This window comes from Nuphar pumila, chromosome 2, assembly GCF_984573655.1.
Source record: "Nuphar pumila chromosome 2, dmNupPumi1.hap1.1, whole genome shotgun sequence".
Lineage (NCBI taxonomy): Eukaryota > Viridiplantae > Streptophyta > Magnoliopsida > Nymphaeales > Nymphaeaceae > Nuphar > Nuphar pumila.
The window spans coordinates 129,126,880-129,145,787 of record NC_143250.1 but is presented as its reverse complement, the minus strand read 5'-3'; the positions used below and the strand labels follow the sequence as shown (position 1 = coordinate 129,145,787).

At 38.5% G+C, this 18,908-nt stretch overlaps 1 protein-coding gene across 3 annotated transcripts in view; it reads left to right on the top strand.

Annotated features, from left to right (window-relative positions):
* The window catches only part of LOC149847089 (protein SHORT ROOT IN SALT MEDIUM 1-like), a 48,842-nt gene extending 41,663 nt beyond the window's left edge, over positions 1–7,179 (top strand). For all 3 annotated transcript variants that reach the window (XM_089996801.1, XM_089996799.1, XM_089996800.1), the window contains 10 exons: positions 1,098–1,271; positions 1,367–1,397; positions 1,484–2,514; positions 2,624–2,698; positions 2,885–2,959; positions 3,071–3,373; positions 6,248–6,442; positions 6,520–6,561; positions 6,654–6,716; positions 6,819–7,179. In XM_089996801.1, coding sequence (XP_089852927.1) covers positions 1,098–1,271; positions 1,367–1,397; positions 1,484–2,514; positions 2,624–2,698; positions 2,885–2,959; positions 3,071–3,373; positions 6,248–6,442; positions 6,520–6,561; positions 6,654–6,716; positions 6,819–6,908 — 2,079 coding nt within the window. In that variant the 3' untranslated portion in view covers positions 6,909–7,179. The remainder of the gene's footprint in view (positions 1–1,097; positions 1,272–1,366; positions 1,398–1,483; positions 2,515–2,623; positions 2,699–2,884; positions 2,960–3,070; positions 3,374–6,247; positions 6,443–6,519; positions 6,562–6,653; positions 6,717–6,818) is intronic.
* Positions 7,180–18,908: the final 11,729 nt, after the last annotated feature.

Genomic DNA, 18,908 nt, shown 5'->3' with positions numbered 1-18,908 from the left:
CTAACTGCTGATCTTGCACAACACAATCACACGAAGAAAATATAACATTACCGTTAATCTGGATAATTTTGCCAATTGAGACATGATAAACTTGTAAACTATTCAGTTTATTCCCAGGGTAAGAATTTGGAGTAATAAACCCAACATTGGATAACACTCATGGATGAGCCATCTGCACTGTGGAAAATACCACTGCAAGGTGGACAATTGGCTAAAATGGACTCATGGGAAGTCATGTTTCATGATGCTCCTGAATCTATCAGCTACTCAAGAGGACTGCAGGAATACCAGCACAAGTAATATTAGAAGAGGAAGTAGGAATAAAAGAGAGAGGACTGCCAGAAATACCTGCACAAGTAATATTAGAAGAGGAAGTAGGAATAAAAGAGAGCTCAAAGGAGAAGGCAATGGTAAATGATTGAGTTAAGAGCTGCAATTGGAGAATCTTTTGTTGCATATGCCACATCAACTTCAAAATCCATGAGTGACTCCCACCAGAATGCTCAAAAGAACCTCTAACACACAATTCAATAGGCTTAATTTTTCTACTACCATCCATTTATCCATTCTTATCCCTACAATGCTCTCCAATGGACTGAGTTGCAGAATCTCCACTCTTCTTTTTTCAATGCAGGGCAAGATATTTTCATATGCCCCATTTCTTTGCAATAGTGACATCTCGTACCACTCATGTCACCTCTGAATGCTTTTGACATAATGTCTCATCTCTGACAAACAGAGAAAAAGCATGAGTCCCATCAAACTTCATTGGGGACAAGCTGAATCACTTCTTTCTCTATTACCACATCGAACTCCCAAACTGCAAGATTCAATATTTCTGCAAACAAGCAAACAAAACAGACAAACAACACACACACACACACACTCCCAAAATGGCATCCATATGTGCAGTTCTTACTAGTCTCCAATGCCAGCTAAATATTTCGAAGGTTGAGTGCATCTTGTTAATTGAATGGATGCATCTTTCACGAAATAAGGTTGGCACTGAAATTGAACAATGTCCCTTATCTATGTATTCTAGAGATTGATTGTTTCACAAATTTAGGTATGTGTTGCTAATATTTGTCTGGTAGCAGATTCACTATGACAGAGTTGGCAAGAATGGATTGTTCAGCCACAAAGAAATATCTGTATATTTCATTCCAAATTTATCTGAGTGTCTCTCTTCTCTTGATGTTTGGCGAACTCAATGGATTGCTCGAAGGCAGGCCAGGTTAGAGAGGGAACAAGTGGGCTTGAAAAGGGAAAAGGTCTGTGCATGTTTTTGTCTTTTTCACTTTGAAAAATTTTTCATACAGAATTTGGATTGGTGACTATTTTCTTTTTTTATTTTCTGTTTGTGTAGAGTAAATCTGGCGAAAAGAAAGATGTAAAAGGTACACAATATATGGTCAGATTCTTTTCTCTTCCTTGCTTGCACATCATGCTTATCAAATGATTAAACTGTTTCTCTGTTCTGAAGGGAACTCAAGTGATGGTAAGTTGGAGGATGGCAACTCTGCTGAATCCAGAAAGGAAATGACATTGGATCTTGAATTCAAAACGCAAACTGAGATTGTTAAAACAAAAACTAGTTTAGTAGAGGATGAGAATATCAAAGACACAAAGGAAGGGGATGGTGCTAAAATTGATGTAGAAAAGAAAACTGATGGAAGCAGGGTCGAGAAAACTGTTACTGATGATAGGGAAGCAAAGGCTGTTGATGCAGATCATAAGCAACATGTGATGAAGGATGAGGACATTGAAGAACCAGGTGATATCTCTGCTGTTCAGGAAATCGAGGTTCAGAAATGTAGAAAGAAACGGGTTGTTAGGAAGGTAGTTGCTAAAAAGGGTGTGAAGGGGAAAGTTGCTATGAAAAAACAGAGGGGTGAAACTGCAGATGCTGGGAAAATTGAGAACAAAGACAGTGAAGTGGATGGCAAAGAACCAATTGCTAAAAAGGAACGTGATGCAGCTGAACCTGAAGTTAAGAAAGTTGGGAAGAGGAAGGTCATTAGAAAGGCAATTAAAAAAAAGGTTGTTGGAAAGGCAGAAAACGCTACTTCTGGTCCAGGTGATAATCAAGATAATGAGATGGGCGTCATGGAGGCAGAACATAAGGAAAAAGAACAGGAAAACAAGGAGAATCAAGATGGGGATACCAAAGAACAGGAAAATGGTTCCAGTAAAAAGATTGTTTTGGTTGAAAAGAAAGATGAGGTGGATGTGGAAAATGAAGAAAAGACTACTGATAAAGGATCCATGGTTGCGAAAGAAAACAGGGTAAAAATGGAGACTGGTACTATCAAGCACGATGATCTCAAGGCTGATCATCAACCTGATAAAGACAAATTTAAAGTTGAAAATGATAAGAGCCAAGATGGCAGGGATTCTGGTGCGATTAAAGAGAAATCATCTAAAGAAAGAAAAGAAAAGCAGAAGCGATTTTCAGAAAAACCTCCACCGTATCCTGGTTTGTTTTTAGAGGTTAAAGCGAGAAAAGAATTAAAAGTGAGTTGTAATATAATCTCATAACAGTTGTGAACTTGATAGCCTAACTATGATTTTTAATATGAAAATCAATGAACAGACTTGCTTATTTTTAAGTTCTTTGTTGTAGCTCCGGTCAACCTCATTCTCATTAGACGGTATGCTTGATTATTGTGACAAGGATGCTGAAGAATCTACATTTGAGGTACTCAGGTTTTCAGTTTTCAACTGTCCATCCTTTCCAATGTGTTAGGGTCAGTGACATATACATGTATAATGTGACTGAAGTCTCAGAGGAAAAATGCTACTCCAATTAATATTTCTTAAATTGGCAAATTCTGCTACTTATTTACAGATATATATTCATCTGCATTCCATGTGTGCTTTGCAGCTTTCACTATTTGCTGAGGTTTTGCATGAAATGCTTCAGTATCAAATGGGGTGCCGCATTTTGGCATCTCTTGAGGTCAGTATTTCCTCAAGTCTCATCTCACCATTTAATTGCTTGTCTTAATTCAAAGTTATAAATTACTCTTACTCATTGGGCATGATTGCTGTTCAATGAATTTGGTGATAGAGGCTGCACCTGAACTTTGTGAACAAAAGAAATGAACTAAAAAGATCACGAGATGAAAATCCTGACAAGGGGAATGAGATTGAAAGATCTGCAAGGAAACGTCCAAAAGGTTCTGATAAGTTTCCTGTACGGAGAGACTCTGGAAAACCTGGGATGACTAGTGCTAGTGATCTGAATACTGAAAGAATAATTGTTGAACCTAAGATGGAAGCTGCTGCAGCTGAACAAGTTGAGACAAAGAATGCAGCAAATGATGATCAAGAAATGAAGGATGATGGTCCTTTAAATGACAGAAATCTTGAGGCAAGTACCGTTTTTAAAATTTTTCATGTTCAATGGTTTAATCATCAATGTGGTTCTTGGTCGAGTGCTTGTGGCCATTTTTTTCATTTGTTAGAACTTTTTGGTCGTAATATGATTTCTTTTGACTTTCTCGATTTCCTTCATGCTGATAGTGGCTGTCACGATCATAATCTTTTGTGATGTCTGCATATCTGGATCCTCACATAACTGGAAACTAATGTTTTTGTAACAATACTGGCATGGTGTATGTTTCCAGCAATAAACCATGCAAAAACAATATATGGTTCCAAGGACCATTGTTGCCTTTGCATTCAAATATTTGGTGAAAGCATGTGACTTATGTTATCTTGGTAGAAGTAAAACATGTCTTTTTAACTCACTTTCATGTCCCAAGGACTGTGTGTGTGTTGCTCTTCGCAATTGCCTCACTAGTCTTTGGCATTGATGATCAGGATTTTGAAACAACTATGTATGCTAGTGTCATGCTGTACCACTTGATATGTGGCTATGAATTTGTTAGTGCTTCATTAAGTGGTCTTCCTCCACAAGCAGTAGTTGTTGGCTTGAGTTTCTACCATAATAACAAAGGCGAACTTCATAAATTTTCTCCTCTCAATCATACTCCTATCTTTACCATTTATTATTTACATTGGTTTTGGTGGCAGCCTACCGATTGTATGGTACGTTCTGTTGCCACTCAATACATGTTCTTGTTCCTTACATTTCCTTTAAAGTATCCCTGCCATAACTTATGCATGTTCCAGTTAATGCAAGTCATGATTTTCACCAATTTGTCCTACATGCTATATCCTTTTCCAATGTGATTCTTTTGGTTTTTGTTTTTCAATATTTGGGTTTATTTTTATGCTGTTTCTTTTTTCCTTTCATGCTTTCCTGTTTGCTGACATCTGCAAGAAATCTAATCATGCAGCTCATCTGACTTTATTTTGAGAAGAAAAATTTGGACAGTTGGTCTGTTTGAGGTTATTGTAATTGATAACTCTTTCAAATTCCCTTTAGGGACTGTTTGGATGACATATACCATAACCTGTTTTTTTCAAAAAACTGAGATTTTGGTAAACCTTTTCAAAAAACTGAGATTTTGGTAAACCAGGTTTACCAAAATCTTGTTTAACATTTTGTATGGGAAAACCTAGTAAAATAGGCTAGCATTGTCTGGCCACCAATGGGTGGCAGGTGACCACTGTTGTTGCTCTTGTTGAACGGCACGACTCCAGCTATTTCTGGCTGGAAAAGGACAAGAAGCAAAAGCAGAAAAAAGTAGAAAACCTTTAGTTGTTTTCTGATGACCCAACTGCTGGAAGACAGCCTGCCTTAGTACCTACCATCCACACTGGAAGGCACCAACCGGCCATGTTCTGGCCATTGGATGGCTGGAAAATGGCTTCTGGTGGCTTCCAGCCACCATTTGGTTAGAAAATGCCAGTGGCTGGTTTAGACAAGATGCAGAAAAGTGGAGGTGGGTGGGAGGGGTTGAGTTGTAATGGGGGTACAACCTGATATACTTGGTTTTGAAATTAAAAATCTACCTCAACTAGGTTTTCTAAAACATGGTTTATGAAATGGGTTTCTGGTGTCATCCACACAGATGCCAGAACCTGGTATAGGTCCAATAACTGGCGTGTTTCAATGGGATTTTCAGTGTCATCCAAATGACACTTTAACAATTTGACACATTTGGATTTTGTTTTGATATGTTCTGGTTCATTTGTCTTCATCTTTTTTCTATTTTTGTGCTTTACTATCCTCTCTCATCTGCAAGAAATCAAGTGTTTTCTCCAACCCTCACCTCCGAATAAGAGACTTTGGAAACACTGGATCTGCTTGTGGTTGTAATAATTGAAGACTCTTTATGCTGAATTTTCCATTTTACAAATGTTCTGAAATTTGGTGAACTTTTTCTTTTGAAGGCAGAAAATTTGCTGATCTTTCAGCTTAAATCCTGTTTAAGGGTACTGAAATTTCATGTGCACATATATTCATATCCTTTCGTGAAAGCTTTTAGGGCCTTTTAGCTTTGAACCCAGCTCTGTCTATATCATCGCTAACACTTGGTGAATATGGTCGATGTTACTACCCTGAATTATAGCAAAGAGTCAAAGACTATGCCTTCTACCGAAGGCTATGTCATGTGTACAACTGTGGGATATTGGTTGTGCTTGTTGCCGTGGATATGGAATATAGAGCCCATACACTCTTGTGGAATAATGGAGAAATGCTGCGGGAGGCTGAATTACTGTGATGGAAGAGAGGATATGTGATTAACTAATGTCTCCATTAAAGACACGTTTTTAGCTGCCATGTGATATCACATGGACCTGATTATGCTTTCAGGTACATGGATATGGGTTGTGGACATAACAATCAGATGAGAATTAATGCATAAGGAAACAATTTTTGTGTTAATTTTTTTTCTTTTTTATAACACGGCCTTGTATATAATTGAATAGTGTCGCAATGAATATTCTTGGAATGTGCATTTATATAGGACTACAAAATTCCTATTTCACAGTAGATAGTTAATCAATCAAGGTTCTAGTTCATAAAAAGGAAACATGAATGAGCCATGGGAGGAGCACAGTTTGTCTTGTGCAAGCATCAGCATTTTTGTCATGTTGACATGGGTATACAAGTGACTTTGATGTAGCCACCCATCTTCCATGTAATAATATTTTTTCCAGCATTATAGTTACTGTCATCTTAGTGAACGACTTCTTTCTTTGGTAACAAGTTTCGGATGTTAGTTTTGTTAAATCAAAGAGCTTCGTGAGCAGCAACTGAAAGGGATTTGTCATGTTTATTGCACTTCATTCTATTTGTGGCTAATTATGAAGTCTTCTTTTTATGTTCTAGGAAGGAGATGAAAATAAAATAGATGACTCTGATGAAACTAATCATAAGAAGGTTGATTTGATTAAAGAAACTGGGAAAGATGAAAAGGCCAAGCTGGAAGGGAAACACAAGGATACAGTTGAGGATGAGAAGTCTGTCTCTGAGAGGGTGGAGATTGTGGTAAAAGAGCATTCGGTAGACAAGGAATTACTACAGGTATGCTGTTTGAGGTGCTTCACCTATCCATCTATCAAAGCTCTAGTCTTACTGAATTAAATTTGTCATTTGAGCAGGCTTTCCGTTTTTTCGATCGAAATAGAGTAGGCTATATTAAGGTAATTGCTCGGTTTTGTGAATTTTCTTGAAAGTGAACATCATTTAACACGTGTCTTCCAATTATTGCTCTATTTGGGTGTGTATTTTGCAGGTTGAAGACATGAGAACTATCATTCATAACTTGGGAAAGTTCCTTTCCAACAGCTATGTCAAGGTTAGGTGTTCATACCTTTTAGCTTGTTCTGTTGGGGGGGGGGGGGCATATTCTGTTCCATTAGATGGTTAGGCTGATTGTGCTTTTCTATGTTTTGTATAGGAACTAGTGCAGAGTGCTCTCCTAGAAACCAACACACACATGAACAACCGTATCTTCTATGAGAAACTGGTTCTCCGACAATTGAATTAAAAGTTTCAGCTAGCTGTTCATTCAAAACTGCTCCTGATTCAAGTGGAGAGATTGTAGGACCCAGTAGGATAATGCAAATCATACTGGAATGTGTGTTTTCAATCTTTACGATGGCACTGAAAAAAATCTTAACTTATTGGACTGTGCTTTATCGTTCGCTTCATGCTTGAATGTCTAACCAAGTGGCTGGGAAATCTAGATGTTGAGGTGACAAAGTAGTGGAGGATTGTATCATGGTGGATTCATTTCAGTTCTTTTTTATCCTTTCTCTTATATGATCTCCAACATTCTCTCAATTCATAAATGCTCTCTCAAATAGCCCAAAAGCATGGTTGACATTCTCGGGACTTGGTCTCGGTTCGGCCATGCTTGACAGTCAAGATTTTTTTATTTGACTAAAAATAAATACTAAACATACATTTTATAATTATAAAAACTTTTTTCAAAGACATCTTTATTTGAAATATGGATTTATCATATGTATATATAATTAAAATCTAATACAAATAAATATAAATATACATGGGACAAGCACCTATAATTTCAAACTTTTAATGTTTTTCAATAATACAAAAAGAGAGAAGAAAACGACTTGGAATTTATCAAAAATAAATATGAAAAAAAGGGGAACACCTTTTCTAAGTTGAGGTTACCAAATATGATGGTGGAACGTTAAATAGAATAAAGCATGCTTAATTGGATGTAACGACTGTTGTAATTTGAAAACAATGGACTCGATTAAATTTAAGTAGAAAGTAAAACTGCCTTAAAAATGTTTAACTGCATGCAATAAAATAAGGTCGAGTCATTAAATAAGGCACGCTTGATTGGGTGTGAAGCCGGTGCCTAAACTTCTTAAAAGAGAATCACTTAATAAAATTAAATAGAAATTAAATCTACCTAAAAATAACAACGAGAAACGGGGCGGTGCTAAACTTGTTATCAATAAAAGAATTAATTAGCCATTATTAAATGACGAGGCATATGAGAGTCGTCTGACTCGGCCGAGTCTCAAATAATATCGCTGATTCAGCCGAGTCTTGACTGACTTGTCCGAGTCAAATCATGAACTCGCTGAGTTTTGTCTCAAACGAGTCACGAGTTGACTCGCCGATTTTGCCAACCATGCCCAGAAGTGCTCCATCATTTGGAAGGGGCAACTTGTAATGTCACCAAAGTTGACAGCTTGAAGCCTAGAGGGGCCGTTCCATGCTGAAAGCTTGAAGCTGGGTGTACTAATTGGAGATCTGGTAATAGGGATCTCAATGGATTGGATTTTATTCAATGTCTAACCAGATCCTATTTCATCAGATTTGGTATGCCAAAAATCATATTTCATTATAATTGGATGTAGATGTGTTTTTGATTTTTTGCTATGAAATTTGATCAGTATCTGGTTTCATGGATATCTGAATCCAATTACACGTAACAGTTGGAAAGCAAGTAATAAGCAATACCAACGGGGGCTCCGTGTGGTTGGTAGGAGCTGTCAGTGCAAGTCTCCTTGTGGTGGGACGTTGCAGGTTCAAAACCCCAGTGGTACGTCCAATAATTACTGGTGTGGCTCTGCCTAACCCCAGCTTGCCTTTCAAAAAAAAAAAAAACACCACCAAGTAGGAAGTGGGAGAAAAAAGTACATAGAATTGGTTTTTATTTAGATGCATCTTTTAAGCATTTTCCTCAAAAATGCTAGTCACATTTGTAAATTTTACCCACAAAAACCTAGATTGCACTAGATTTGGGGTATAATGTTGAAATTGGTTGCGAATTAGAGGTAATCGGTTTTTTCTTGACAATTTTGCTCTTTTGTCGCTAAAAAAATTAGATGCCCACTTTTTTTAAGTTGTTGCTTGAAAAATCAGGCGTCATATAAGTTATTGCCTGAATTTGTCTGTAAATATAATCTTAAGTTTCAATACCAAACTAACTCTTGTAACATGAATAACTGTTTACCTGAATTTCAAATTGGAAAACACAAATCATTTTTTGAAAGAGTTTTTTTTTTTTTATAAAGTTTTTCATGTGTGCGGGCAGATGCCCGTTCTGTATGCACCACAGGTTGGGATTTCCTTTTAGAATAGATAGCTAGGCCTTCCGTGCGGCTATTAAGTCAACATTTCTGGGCCCTAGAGAGGTCCCTGCTCTTTTTCATATAGAGGAACACTAAAAAGGCAAAAGTCAATTTCCAAAAAATGTGGCTGCATGATTATAATATTTATTTCATGCATGATAAATGAGCTTTTAAGAGTTTTAGAAATCCTGGGGAAGTATAGCTTGAAGTTCACTAGTTTGATCATAGCCTTTGGAGTATTAAACATCTCAGTTTTCCATGGTAACAACGACCACTTATTGTTGATCATGGTCCATGATTATCTTAAAAAAAAAACATGACCAGAGCGTGCTTCCTCACATTCTGGTTCCAACCTTTGATGGTAGGTAGTTATATGATCGGAGCTTGCCTCTCTACCATAGACCCGAGACAAGTATTTTCTTAAAAGTGCACTTCTCTTTCTTTCCTTTGCTTTTTGTTTTTTTGTGTTTTTTTTATTTTTTCCCTTTTTTGTATAATTTAATGTTTTAATTTTTTTTTCACAAATTTTCTTCACTTGATACTTGCAAGACTAGGCTTTTCAGATTTATTGTTTTTATTTCTTGAGTATATAGAGTTGGTTATTAGCATGGTTCCTTTGTGGACTTATGCTGATTTATAGTAGCCCAACCAGGAACTTCACAAATGAGATACTTCCAGCTTTGAATTAGTTTGAATGAACTAAAATTCTAGTTTGAATGAACTAAAATTCTTCGCTTCACCATGGATTGATTTTTCCATAATAAACTCATTCTTTTGGATTCTGAGTAAGATTGACTGCATTTGAGAATCATTGTTTTTCTTAGAAAATGGAAGAATATGACATCTTTCCTAAAACTGGAGATTGTTTTCAAAACCTTTTACAAAAGAATTTCTCATGTCCCTAGTTTAGGGATAAAATTTTCCTAATATATGAGAATGACCAGGTCAGGAAGCCTTATTTCAAGACATGATATTGAGACAATCTTTTAATAATAGAGTGCCTAGTTCTGCAAATGGTAATCAAAGATTTAGAAAATGTTGAAAAAACCATTTTGTTAAATTTAAAAAACCTTGTTATTTTGAAATGAGTACCGTCACCAAAATTCTTGGAGATATCAAAACGACACAAGATTTTTGGACTAGTTTTTTAGATTTTGGGAATATCAGTATCTTCAAGTTTTTTTTTTTTAATTCAGGGATTTTTACATTTTTCACTTCTTTGGAATTTTTAAAATTTTCATCCTTTTTAGGGGATTTTCAGAGTTTTCAATTTTTAGTGGTTTTGAGTTTTTCCTGTTTTTTTTTTTCTAGATTTAATGTTTAAAAGTTCCATGTTTTGTTTTCATTCCCTCACCTGGACTGGGGGAATGATGATCCAATTATCCCTGGATGAAAGAGAAACATAGATTCTATTTCAAGAAAACATTTATCAGACAAGGCTCCCATTCTGGTTTCTAAAGAGGAGGAATCCAATTCCATGTCCATTTTAGGTACTTGGACCTTTGAATTCAAATACCTTAGGTTCAAAACCTAAAGTATCCACGGTTCAGAGTTGTTGGATCATTGGAACAACTTTCTATACCTTATTCTATTATGACTTTTGTTTGGTATCAACTTTTTTTTTTTTTGCCCTCCTGCCATGGGAGTTTTGATCTCTTTCCTTCTTTTACCTTTTCTTCCACTATCATGTTTCTTACTCAAAATCCAAGTTCCAAAGATTCTGTTTTGCATAACTGGCCTTGAGATCTCTTGACCTTCCACACCCTGCCATGCTTCTTTGATATCTGAACCATCAGCCTTGCCCATATGTTCAAAGGATTTGGGTTTCTGAATTAAAAGAATTTGTTGATACTATTCGAACTCCCTTTGTCTTTCCCAGTTTTGACTTTTCTATGGGAATTTCTTCTTTATCCGATATTGTAGGCATGTCGCTAGGATTTTTGGTTTGGAGAAAAGATACTTTTGGTATATCTTTTTTCTGAGAGGGTGGGAGGCAGATTTGTTATGGCTTGAGAAACAAAGGCCGCTAGGTTTCCAGGTTCAGTAGTTGGAAGGACTTTGACTTTTTGAAGAATGTTGTTAAGTGCCCCTTGGCGTTCGGATGAGGATTTTATTAGTTCCTAATTGTAAATATTGGCCATGGTCCTTGTCAGTTGGTTTTTAATGTCATATCCTTTTCCAGGGATTTCACTAGGGTTTTGAGTAGAGAATAGTTCCCTAATGATTCTTTTAATGTTTTGGTTGGGATAGATGACATTATTCTTTGGTTTGGACCTCGGACTTTATCTTTTCTGATGGTTTGGTCCCTACTTTTTTCTGGCGAGTTTGGGTCCTTGGAACTATCTTGGCTTGGAATTCTACATCAACCTGAACTTTTGGAATAATACGGATGTTTGTAGAATAGACACTTGGTGAAGTGACTTAAATTTTGAAATTTGGCAGGAGAAGAAGATAGTGTTTTCCAAGGATAATCTTGCAAGCAAGGTTTCATTTGAATTTTTTTCTAAGAAAAGGCTTTATAGAGAGAAAGTATCATCCTCATGGGAACCTGAGTGGATTTCATTGTGAGGCAACTCTTGAGAAGAGACTTGAATCATTTTTGAGCAAATGGGAATGAGCAAACTTTCTTGAGAAGTTTCACTTTTTATTATTTCTAGGGAAGAGATTAAGATTGGAACTTCGGGATTTATGGGTGGATGCCAGTCATGTATATGCTCTACTGCCCTATATTGTTACTTTGTGTTTTTTTTTTTTTATGATTCACCACCAGTCAATGCCAACTCTTTTTTTAGGCTATTCTATACAATATTTTTTAGGACAAGGCATTCTTCTGTATCATGCCCAACCAATTTGTGGAACTTGCAGAACTTGGTCAGGTGTCTTCCCTTTACCACTTGTGGATTCAAAACGACTGGCTATTTCAAAATTTTTGCTTGGGCTCCTATGCCCCGAAGCCGTCACTGTCTTGATCTCCTTGTCCTTGATAACAAAATAAATAGAAGAAAATTCACAGGTTAGAGGTTTCAGATGTCAATTGGCTGACAGATATAAAGTTCTTTTTCATTTGGGGAACAACTAAAACATTATTGAGATCTAATTTCTTTTCTCCTAGATCAATAAAAGTGGAGCTGCCATGTGTTATTTCTAACCTGTTACCATCCCCTACCATGATCCTTTCTGGCCCATGATATTTAACAAGGTTTTAAAGTTTACCTTATGTGGGAGTTGGCACTTGTATCGGGAAACCAGGCTTGATCTTGGTTTTCAGAAATAGACATTTTGGAGAGCGCTTGAGGTATGTCTCCAGCTTGATATGTCTGATTAAACCTGTGATAGCATTTCAAGGCAGTATGATTTGTTTTAAAGCAAATTTGGTATACCGTACTTTTGTCTTTTTGCTGTTGATTCTGATTTATGTTTTTTCGATTGTTGTTGCCTTGATGTAGATTTCCTTGGTTTATTTGACTAGGGTTCTGCTGCAACTGTTGCGATGATTGCTGGTCCACTTGGGTAAAGTCGTGTCCTTTTGATGTGCACTGATTTTGTTTCCCACCTTTTTTGTATCTTTCCAATGAAGGCAACATTTTGATTTGGCGAGCTCGAGCTCCTTGGTGCATGAAGATTTTTATATCTCATGTCTTTGATGTTAGGAAAAACCACGAGCAAGAGACAATCAAAAGGAAACAAAGAACAAGAACGATCAAACAAAACACAAGAAGAACACAGATTTACGTGGAAAAACCTCTCCTCAAATCCGAGAGAGAGTAAAAAACCACGGCCGCCCAGAGAGAAATTTTACTACTCTTAACAGACAATTACAAGTTCGGGAAAGAAAAGCGAGAATATAAACAAGGCAAGGGCGACAACCTTAACCCTAACCAAATCGGGTCGGATCCACTGAAAACCGGGTCCCAAACATAAGCCCCAGAAAAAATTTCTTCTGGGGGGGGCGCTGCCCCCCCTATAACCCCCCGCCAGGGGCGACCCGCGCCGGGGGGAGCCCCCGGACCCCCCTTCCTGCAGGGGCAAAAACAGTGAATCAGGCTCCACAACTCATCAATCTCCCACTTGGAGACTGATAAAAAAAATTCTCCAACTGTCTTCCTTCCCAAACTCTTCTCTGAATCTCTGAAACGACATCCCTCCCTCATGCTCATTGAAGGAGTCCAACTGAGGCAATGCACAGCCTCAGTTTCTCAGTGGTCACACCCTTTGTCAACATATCTGCTGGATTCTCGGCACCAAGAATCTTCTCTAATGACAATGTCCCATCATTTATCTTCTCTCGAATATAATGATACTTTAATTGAATGTGCTTTGTCCTTGAATGAAATACTGGATTCTTTGCAAGGCACAAGGCACTCTGACTGTCACTGAAGAGAACACTTTTGTCCTGTTCCTTGCCAATCTCTTTTAGAAAATTCTTCAACCACACCATCTCTTTTCCGGCCTCAGAAATAGCAATATATTCAGCTTCTGTGGTTGAGAGGGCAACACATTTCTGAAGTCTTGACATCCAACTGATCGCTGTGTTACCAAATGTAAACACATATCCAGAAGTGCTCTTCCGACCGTCCACGTCTCCACCAAGGTCTGTATCTACAAAACCTTGCAAGTTTGCACTTCTCCCACTGAAACAAAGTGCCATACCTGATGTCCCCTTTAGATATCTCAATATCCACTTCACAGCTTCCCAATGCTCTGGTCCTGGATCCGCCATATAACGGCTCACAACTCCCACTGCATAAGCAATATCCGGTCTGGTACACACCATGGCATACATGAGACTGCCAACGGCTGAGGCATATGGGACCTTAGCCATTTTCTCTCGTTCCTCGTCTGTTTTTGGTGACTGCTCCTTCGAGAGTTTGAAGTGACTTCCCAGCAGGGTGCTCCTAGGCTTTGCATCTTGAACTCTAAACCTTTCCAACACTTTTCCAATATATTTTTCCTGTGATAGGTTTAGAATTCCCTTCTCTCTATCCCGAGTGATCCGCATACCAAGAATCTGGTTTGCTGGGCCCAAGTCCTTCATCTCAAACTCTTCTGACAATTTCCGCTTAAGTATGTTTATTTCTTGCATGCTAGAACCTGCAACAAGCATGTCATCTACATACAAAAGCAAAATAATGTAAGACTCACCAAAGTTCTTGTAGTAACAACAATGGTCCAACTCGGATCTTCTAAATCCACAGTTACACATAAAAGTGTCAAACCTTTTGTACCATTGCCTTGGAGCTTGCTTTAAGCCATATAGGCTTTTTTGCAGTTTACACACCAAGTCTTCTTTACTCTGGCTTTTGAAGCCTTCAGGCTGCACCATATAAATCTCCTCCTCCAAATCTCCATGGAGAAAAGCAGTTTTCACATCCAACTGCTCTAGGTATAAGTTTTCTGCAGCCACAATACCAAGAATTGTCCTTATGGTAGTCAACTTCACCACTGGAGAGAATATCTCAGTGTAGTCGATCCCCTCCTTTTGCAGAAAACCCTTAACTACCAATCTTGCCTTGTACCTCTTGCTGCCATCAGACTCATCTTTCACTCTATACACCCATTTGTTCAGCAATGCTTTCTTTCCCTTCGGTAATTTGGTTAGCACCCAAGTCTCATTCTTTTGCAAAGACTTGATTTCATCTTGCATTGCTAACTCCCACTTAACCGAATCTTTCACCTGCATTGCCTCAGAAAAAAGTTCTGGCTCGCCAGAATCAGTCAACAGTAAGTAGTGTAAAGATGGAGAATACCGAGTCAAAGGTTTAGGTACTCTAACAGATCTCCTCAACTCAAATGCAGGAGTGGTTGGCTCTACGTTAGAGTCTACTTCGATTGTATCAGAATTCTCAACAGGGGTATTTGTTGAGATTTCCTCCAAGTCAATCTCTCTCATCATATCTTCTTGTTTTTCTGTCCCCTCTGATTCTACACTGGACCTGTCTTTGTAAAACACATTCTCATTAAATGTTACATCATTAGTTCTTATTACTTTCCGATTTTCTTCATTCCAGAAACGATAACCAAAGTAATTAGAGCCATATCCAATGAAGTAACATTTTTGGGCCTTAGCATCTAGCTTATCCCTATTCTCAGAATCAATGTGTACATAAGAAACACAACCAAAAATTCTTAAATGAGATAGATTTACCTTCTTTCCCGTCCATTTTTCTTCTGGCAGTTTCATATCCAATGGGACTGAAGGACCCCGGTTGATCAGATAGGCTGCAGTATTGATAGCATCAACCCAAAATGCTTTGGGCAAACCTGCGTGCAGTCTCATGCTCCTCGCACGCTCATTGAGAGTTCTATTCATCCTCTCAGCAACTCCATTCTGTTGTGGTCGGTTAGGAACAGTCCGACTCATTTTAATTCCGTTCTCCGCACAAAATGCTTTGAACTCTGTACTGTCATACTCCCCTCCATTGTCAGACCGTAGCCCCTTCACTTTCAGCCCGGTCTCATTTTCTACCTCTATTTTCCACTTCTTAAAAGTGGCAAAAACATCAGATTTATTCTTCAAAAAATAAACCCATACCTTTCTAGTGGAATCATCAATGAAGGTCACATAGTATCGTGAGCCTCCAAGGGAACAAACAGGGGCTGGTCCCCAAACATCAGTGTGTACTAATTCCAATTTCTCTGCCCTCGGTTCTCTTCCGATCTTTGAGAAACTGACCCGTTTCTGTTTGCCTAACACGCAATCCTCACAGAAACCAGTGTGTACAGACTTCAAGTCTGGCAATAGTCCCTTTGATGCTAACACCTTCATCCCTTTCTCGCTCATGTGCCCGAGTCTACAATGCCACAACTTAGCATCTGCTTCCGAACTCACCGAAGCAACAATATCTCGGTCGCTATCAGTCATGTACAGGGTCCCCAATTTTCTTCCATGTGCAACAACCAAGATTCCCTTCACAATTTTCCAGAAACCATGTCCAAATACCATTTTATACCCGGCACTATCCAACTGACCTATTGAAATCAGATTTCTCTTTAAACCAGGTATATAACGAACATTATGCAATGTCCATTTGGACCCAGAAGCAGTCGTAATATGCACATCACCCCTCCCCATAATATCTAACTGCTCATCATCAGCTAAATAAACCTTACCAAGCTTTTCGGCCACAAAATTGTGCATAAGCTCTTTGCACGGAGTAGAGTGAAAAGAGGCACCTGAGTCTAAAATCCACGACTCGATCGGACTGTCCACGCTCAAGATCAAAACGTCCTCAAAACATGTAGTTTCTTCAACTGTTGCATTCACAGACTGAGCGTTGTCCTGGTTCTTCTTCTTCTTAGGAGCTTTGCAATCCCGCTTTAGATGACCCTTCTTATCGCAGTTCCAACAGACAAGGTCACCACGAGGTCTCGACTTACTCCTTCCCTTTGACCTTGACTTACCACGGTTTGAACTATGTCCCCGTTGAAAGTTTCTTCCTCTGCCTTCGAAACTCAAGGCAGCGCCTGAGGATTCTCCCGACTCCTTTCTCCGAATATCCTCACTGAGAATCATATCTCGAATTTCTAAGAGTTTTAACTTCTTCTGGCCAGACGAACTGCTCACCGCAGTTACCGTCGCACCCCAACTCTCGGGTAAAGAGGATAGAAGAATGAGGGCTTTTACCTCATCATCGAAATCGATGCTCACCGAACTCAACTGACTTGTGATGGTGTTGAACTCATTGATATGATCTGTCACAGAGGCACCCTCAACCATCTTCAGATTGAACAGTCTTCGCATCAAATACACTTTGTTAGAGGCGGATGGCTTCTCGTACATGTTTGACAAAGCCGCCATCAAATCTGCCGTCGTCTTCTCATTTGCAATGTTAAACGCAACATTGCGAGACAGGGTGAGACGAATCACACCTAGGGCTTGTCGATCCAACAATAGCCATTCTTCTTCCCCCATCGTCTCTGGTTTCTTTCCCGATAGAGGCTGATACAGTTTCTTTTGATACAGCAGATCCTCGATCTGCATCTTCCAGAAACCGAAATCCTTACCGTCGAACCGATCGATCTTTATCTTTCCCTCTTCCATTCTTGCTCCAACGAACCAATGCTCTGATACCAGTTGTTAGGAAAAACCACGAGCAAGAGACAATCAAAAGGAAACAAAGAACAAGAACGATCAAACAAAACACAAGAAGAACACAGATTTACGTGGAAAAACCTCTCCTTAAATCCGAGAGAGAGTAAAAAACCACGGTCGCCCAGAGAGAAATTTTATTACTCTTAACAGACAGTTACAAGTTCGGGAAAGAAAAGCGAGAATATAAACAAGGCAAGGGCGACAACCTTAACCCTAACCAAATCGGGTCGGATCCACTGAAAACCGGGTCCCAAACATAAGCCCCAGAAAAAATTTCTTCTGGGGGGGGCGCTGCCCCCCCTATAACCCCCCGCCAGGGGCGACCCGCGTCGGGGGGAGCCCCTGGACCCCCCTTCCTGCAGGGGCAAAAACAGTGAATCAGGCTCCACAACTCATCATTTGAAGTACTGGAACTAGATGTTTATAGGCAGGAACTCAGGGTTTCATCATTGTGGTGATGAAGACCAAATACTCAGAGCAGAGACCATTTAGGAGATTAAAGACCTTGTTAGGTCATTAACCAGCTTGCTGATGGCAGCCAATTCACCAGACACATTTTTGATAGTAGTAATATACTAAAAAATGAATTGATTTTTCTTACTATGGGTTTGGAGCTTTTGAAGTAGGACACACTCCTGTTCTTGAGAGTCAAGAGCAAAACCTTCTTGAGAGGCTATGTCAATGCCAACCATGATTCCCAGAACATCTTCTGAGGGAGTGCCCGTTATCCATCATAAGATGAACTCAGGATTCTCGTTGCTTCCACCATCATTGCCACCAATAAGCATTTCAGGAGGTGACTTCCTCCCATCGATAAATCCTCGTAGGTCTTGACTTTCAATGAGACCTAGCATCTGCGTCCTTCAGAGAATGTAATTTGAATGTGTCAGCTTTATCGACACAAAGTTAGCAATGTTAAGCATTGTTAGACATGGGAACTTTGATTGAGATGGAGTGTTTGATGCAACAGCCATTCAAAAAAAAAACCAATAAAAGTTTGGTTAAGATCTGATACCATAAACGAAAAGAGAGACAAAAATTATGTGGTTCGACAGTTCTATGCTTACGTCCACAGAGGAAATCAGAACTTGCTTACTAAGGTTCAACATATATAATAAATAGAAAGAACACATTGTGGTGAATATTCTTCTGAATCAATCTTCTAATATTTTTCCTTTATCATTATCATTATTCTTTCCCTATCACATCTGCCTTCCTTTTATCAGAGCCAAACACAAAAAGGTTTGGATTCCCCTCTCTCTAGAATCGTTATTCTAGAGAGAGAAGGGAGCCCAACTCGTGCGAGAAAGAGAGAAAAGAGAGAGAAAGAAAGAAAGGAAGAAGAAGAGGAAAGAAGGAAAATCCATCATTCTCACCCAACATCCGATGATTTTTCGGTCTCTTTTCATTTCCAAACTAAGGTAGGGTTCCCCTCTAGATTCGAACGGGTTTAAATCTAATTCATATAAATTTTTTAAGGAGAAAATACAATCTGATTTCTTAAAACATGTTTAAACCTATATTTTGAATCATGATTTTGTATATCCCTGGTTGATGTAACCATACCAACGATTTTTATGTTTAATTATTGGTTTAACATTAAGTATTCTTGGATTTGCATACATGCTGTCAATTTCTTCATCTAATCCTTTTTTTTTGCCGAAAATATAAATTTTGGCCCTACTGATTTTTGGCATAGGTTGGGCTTTAATACTCATGTTAAAAAAAAAAGGATATATGTATGTGTCAACATATTTCAGACCTATTGATCTTAGTGATTCTTGTATAGGAACATTATCAAATTTCATGGTTCATGAATAAAAAAAAATGCTCCTGA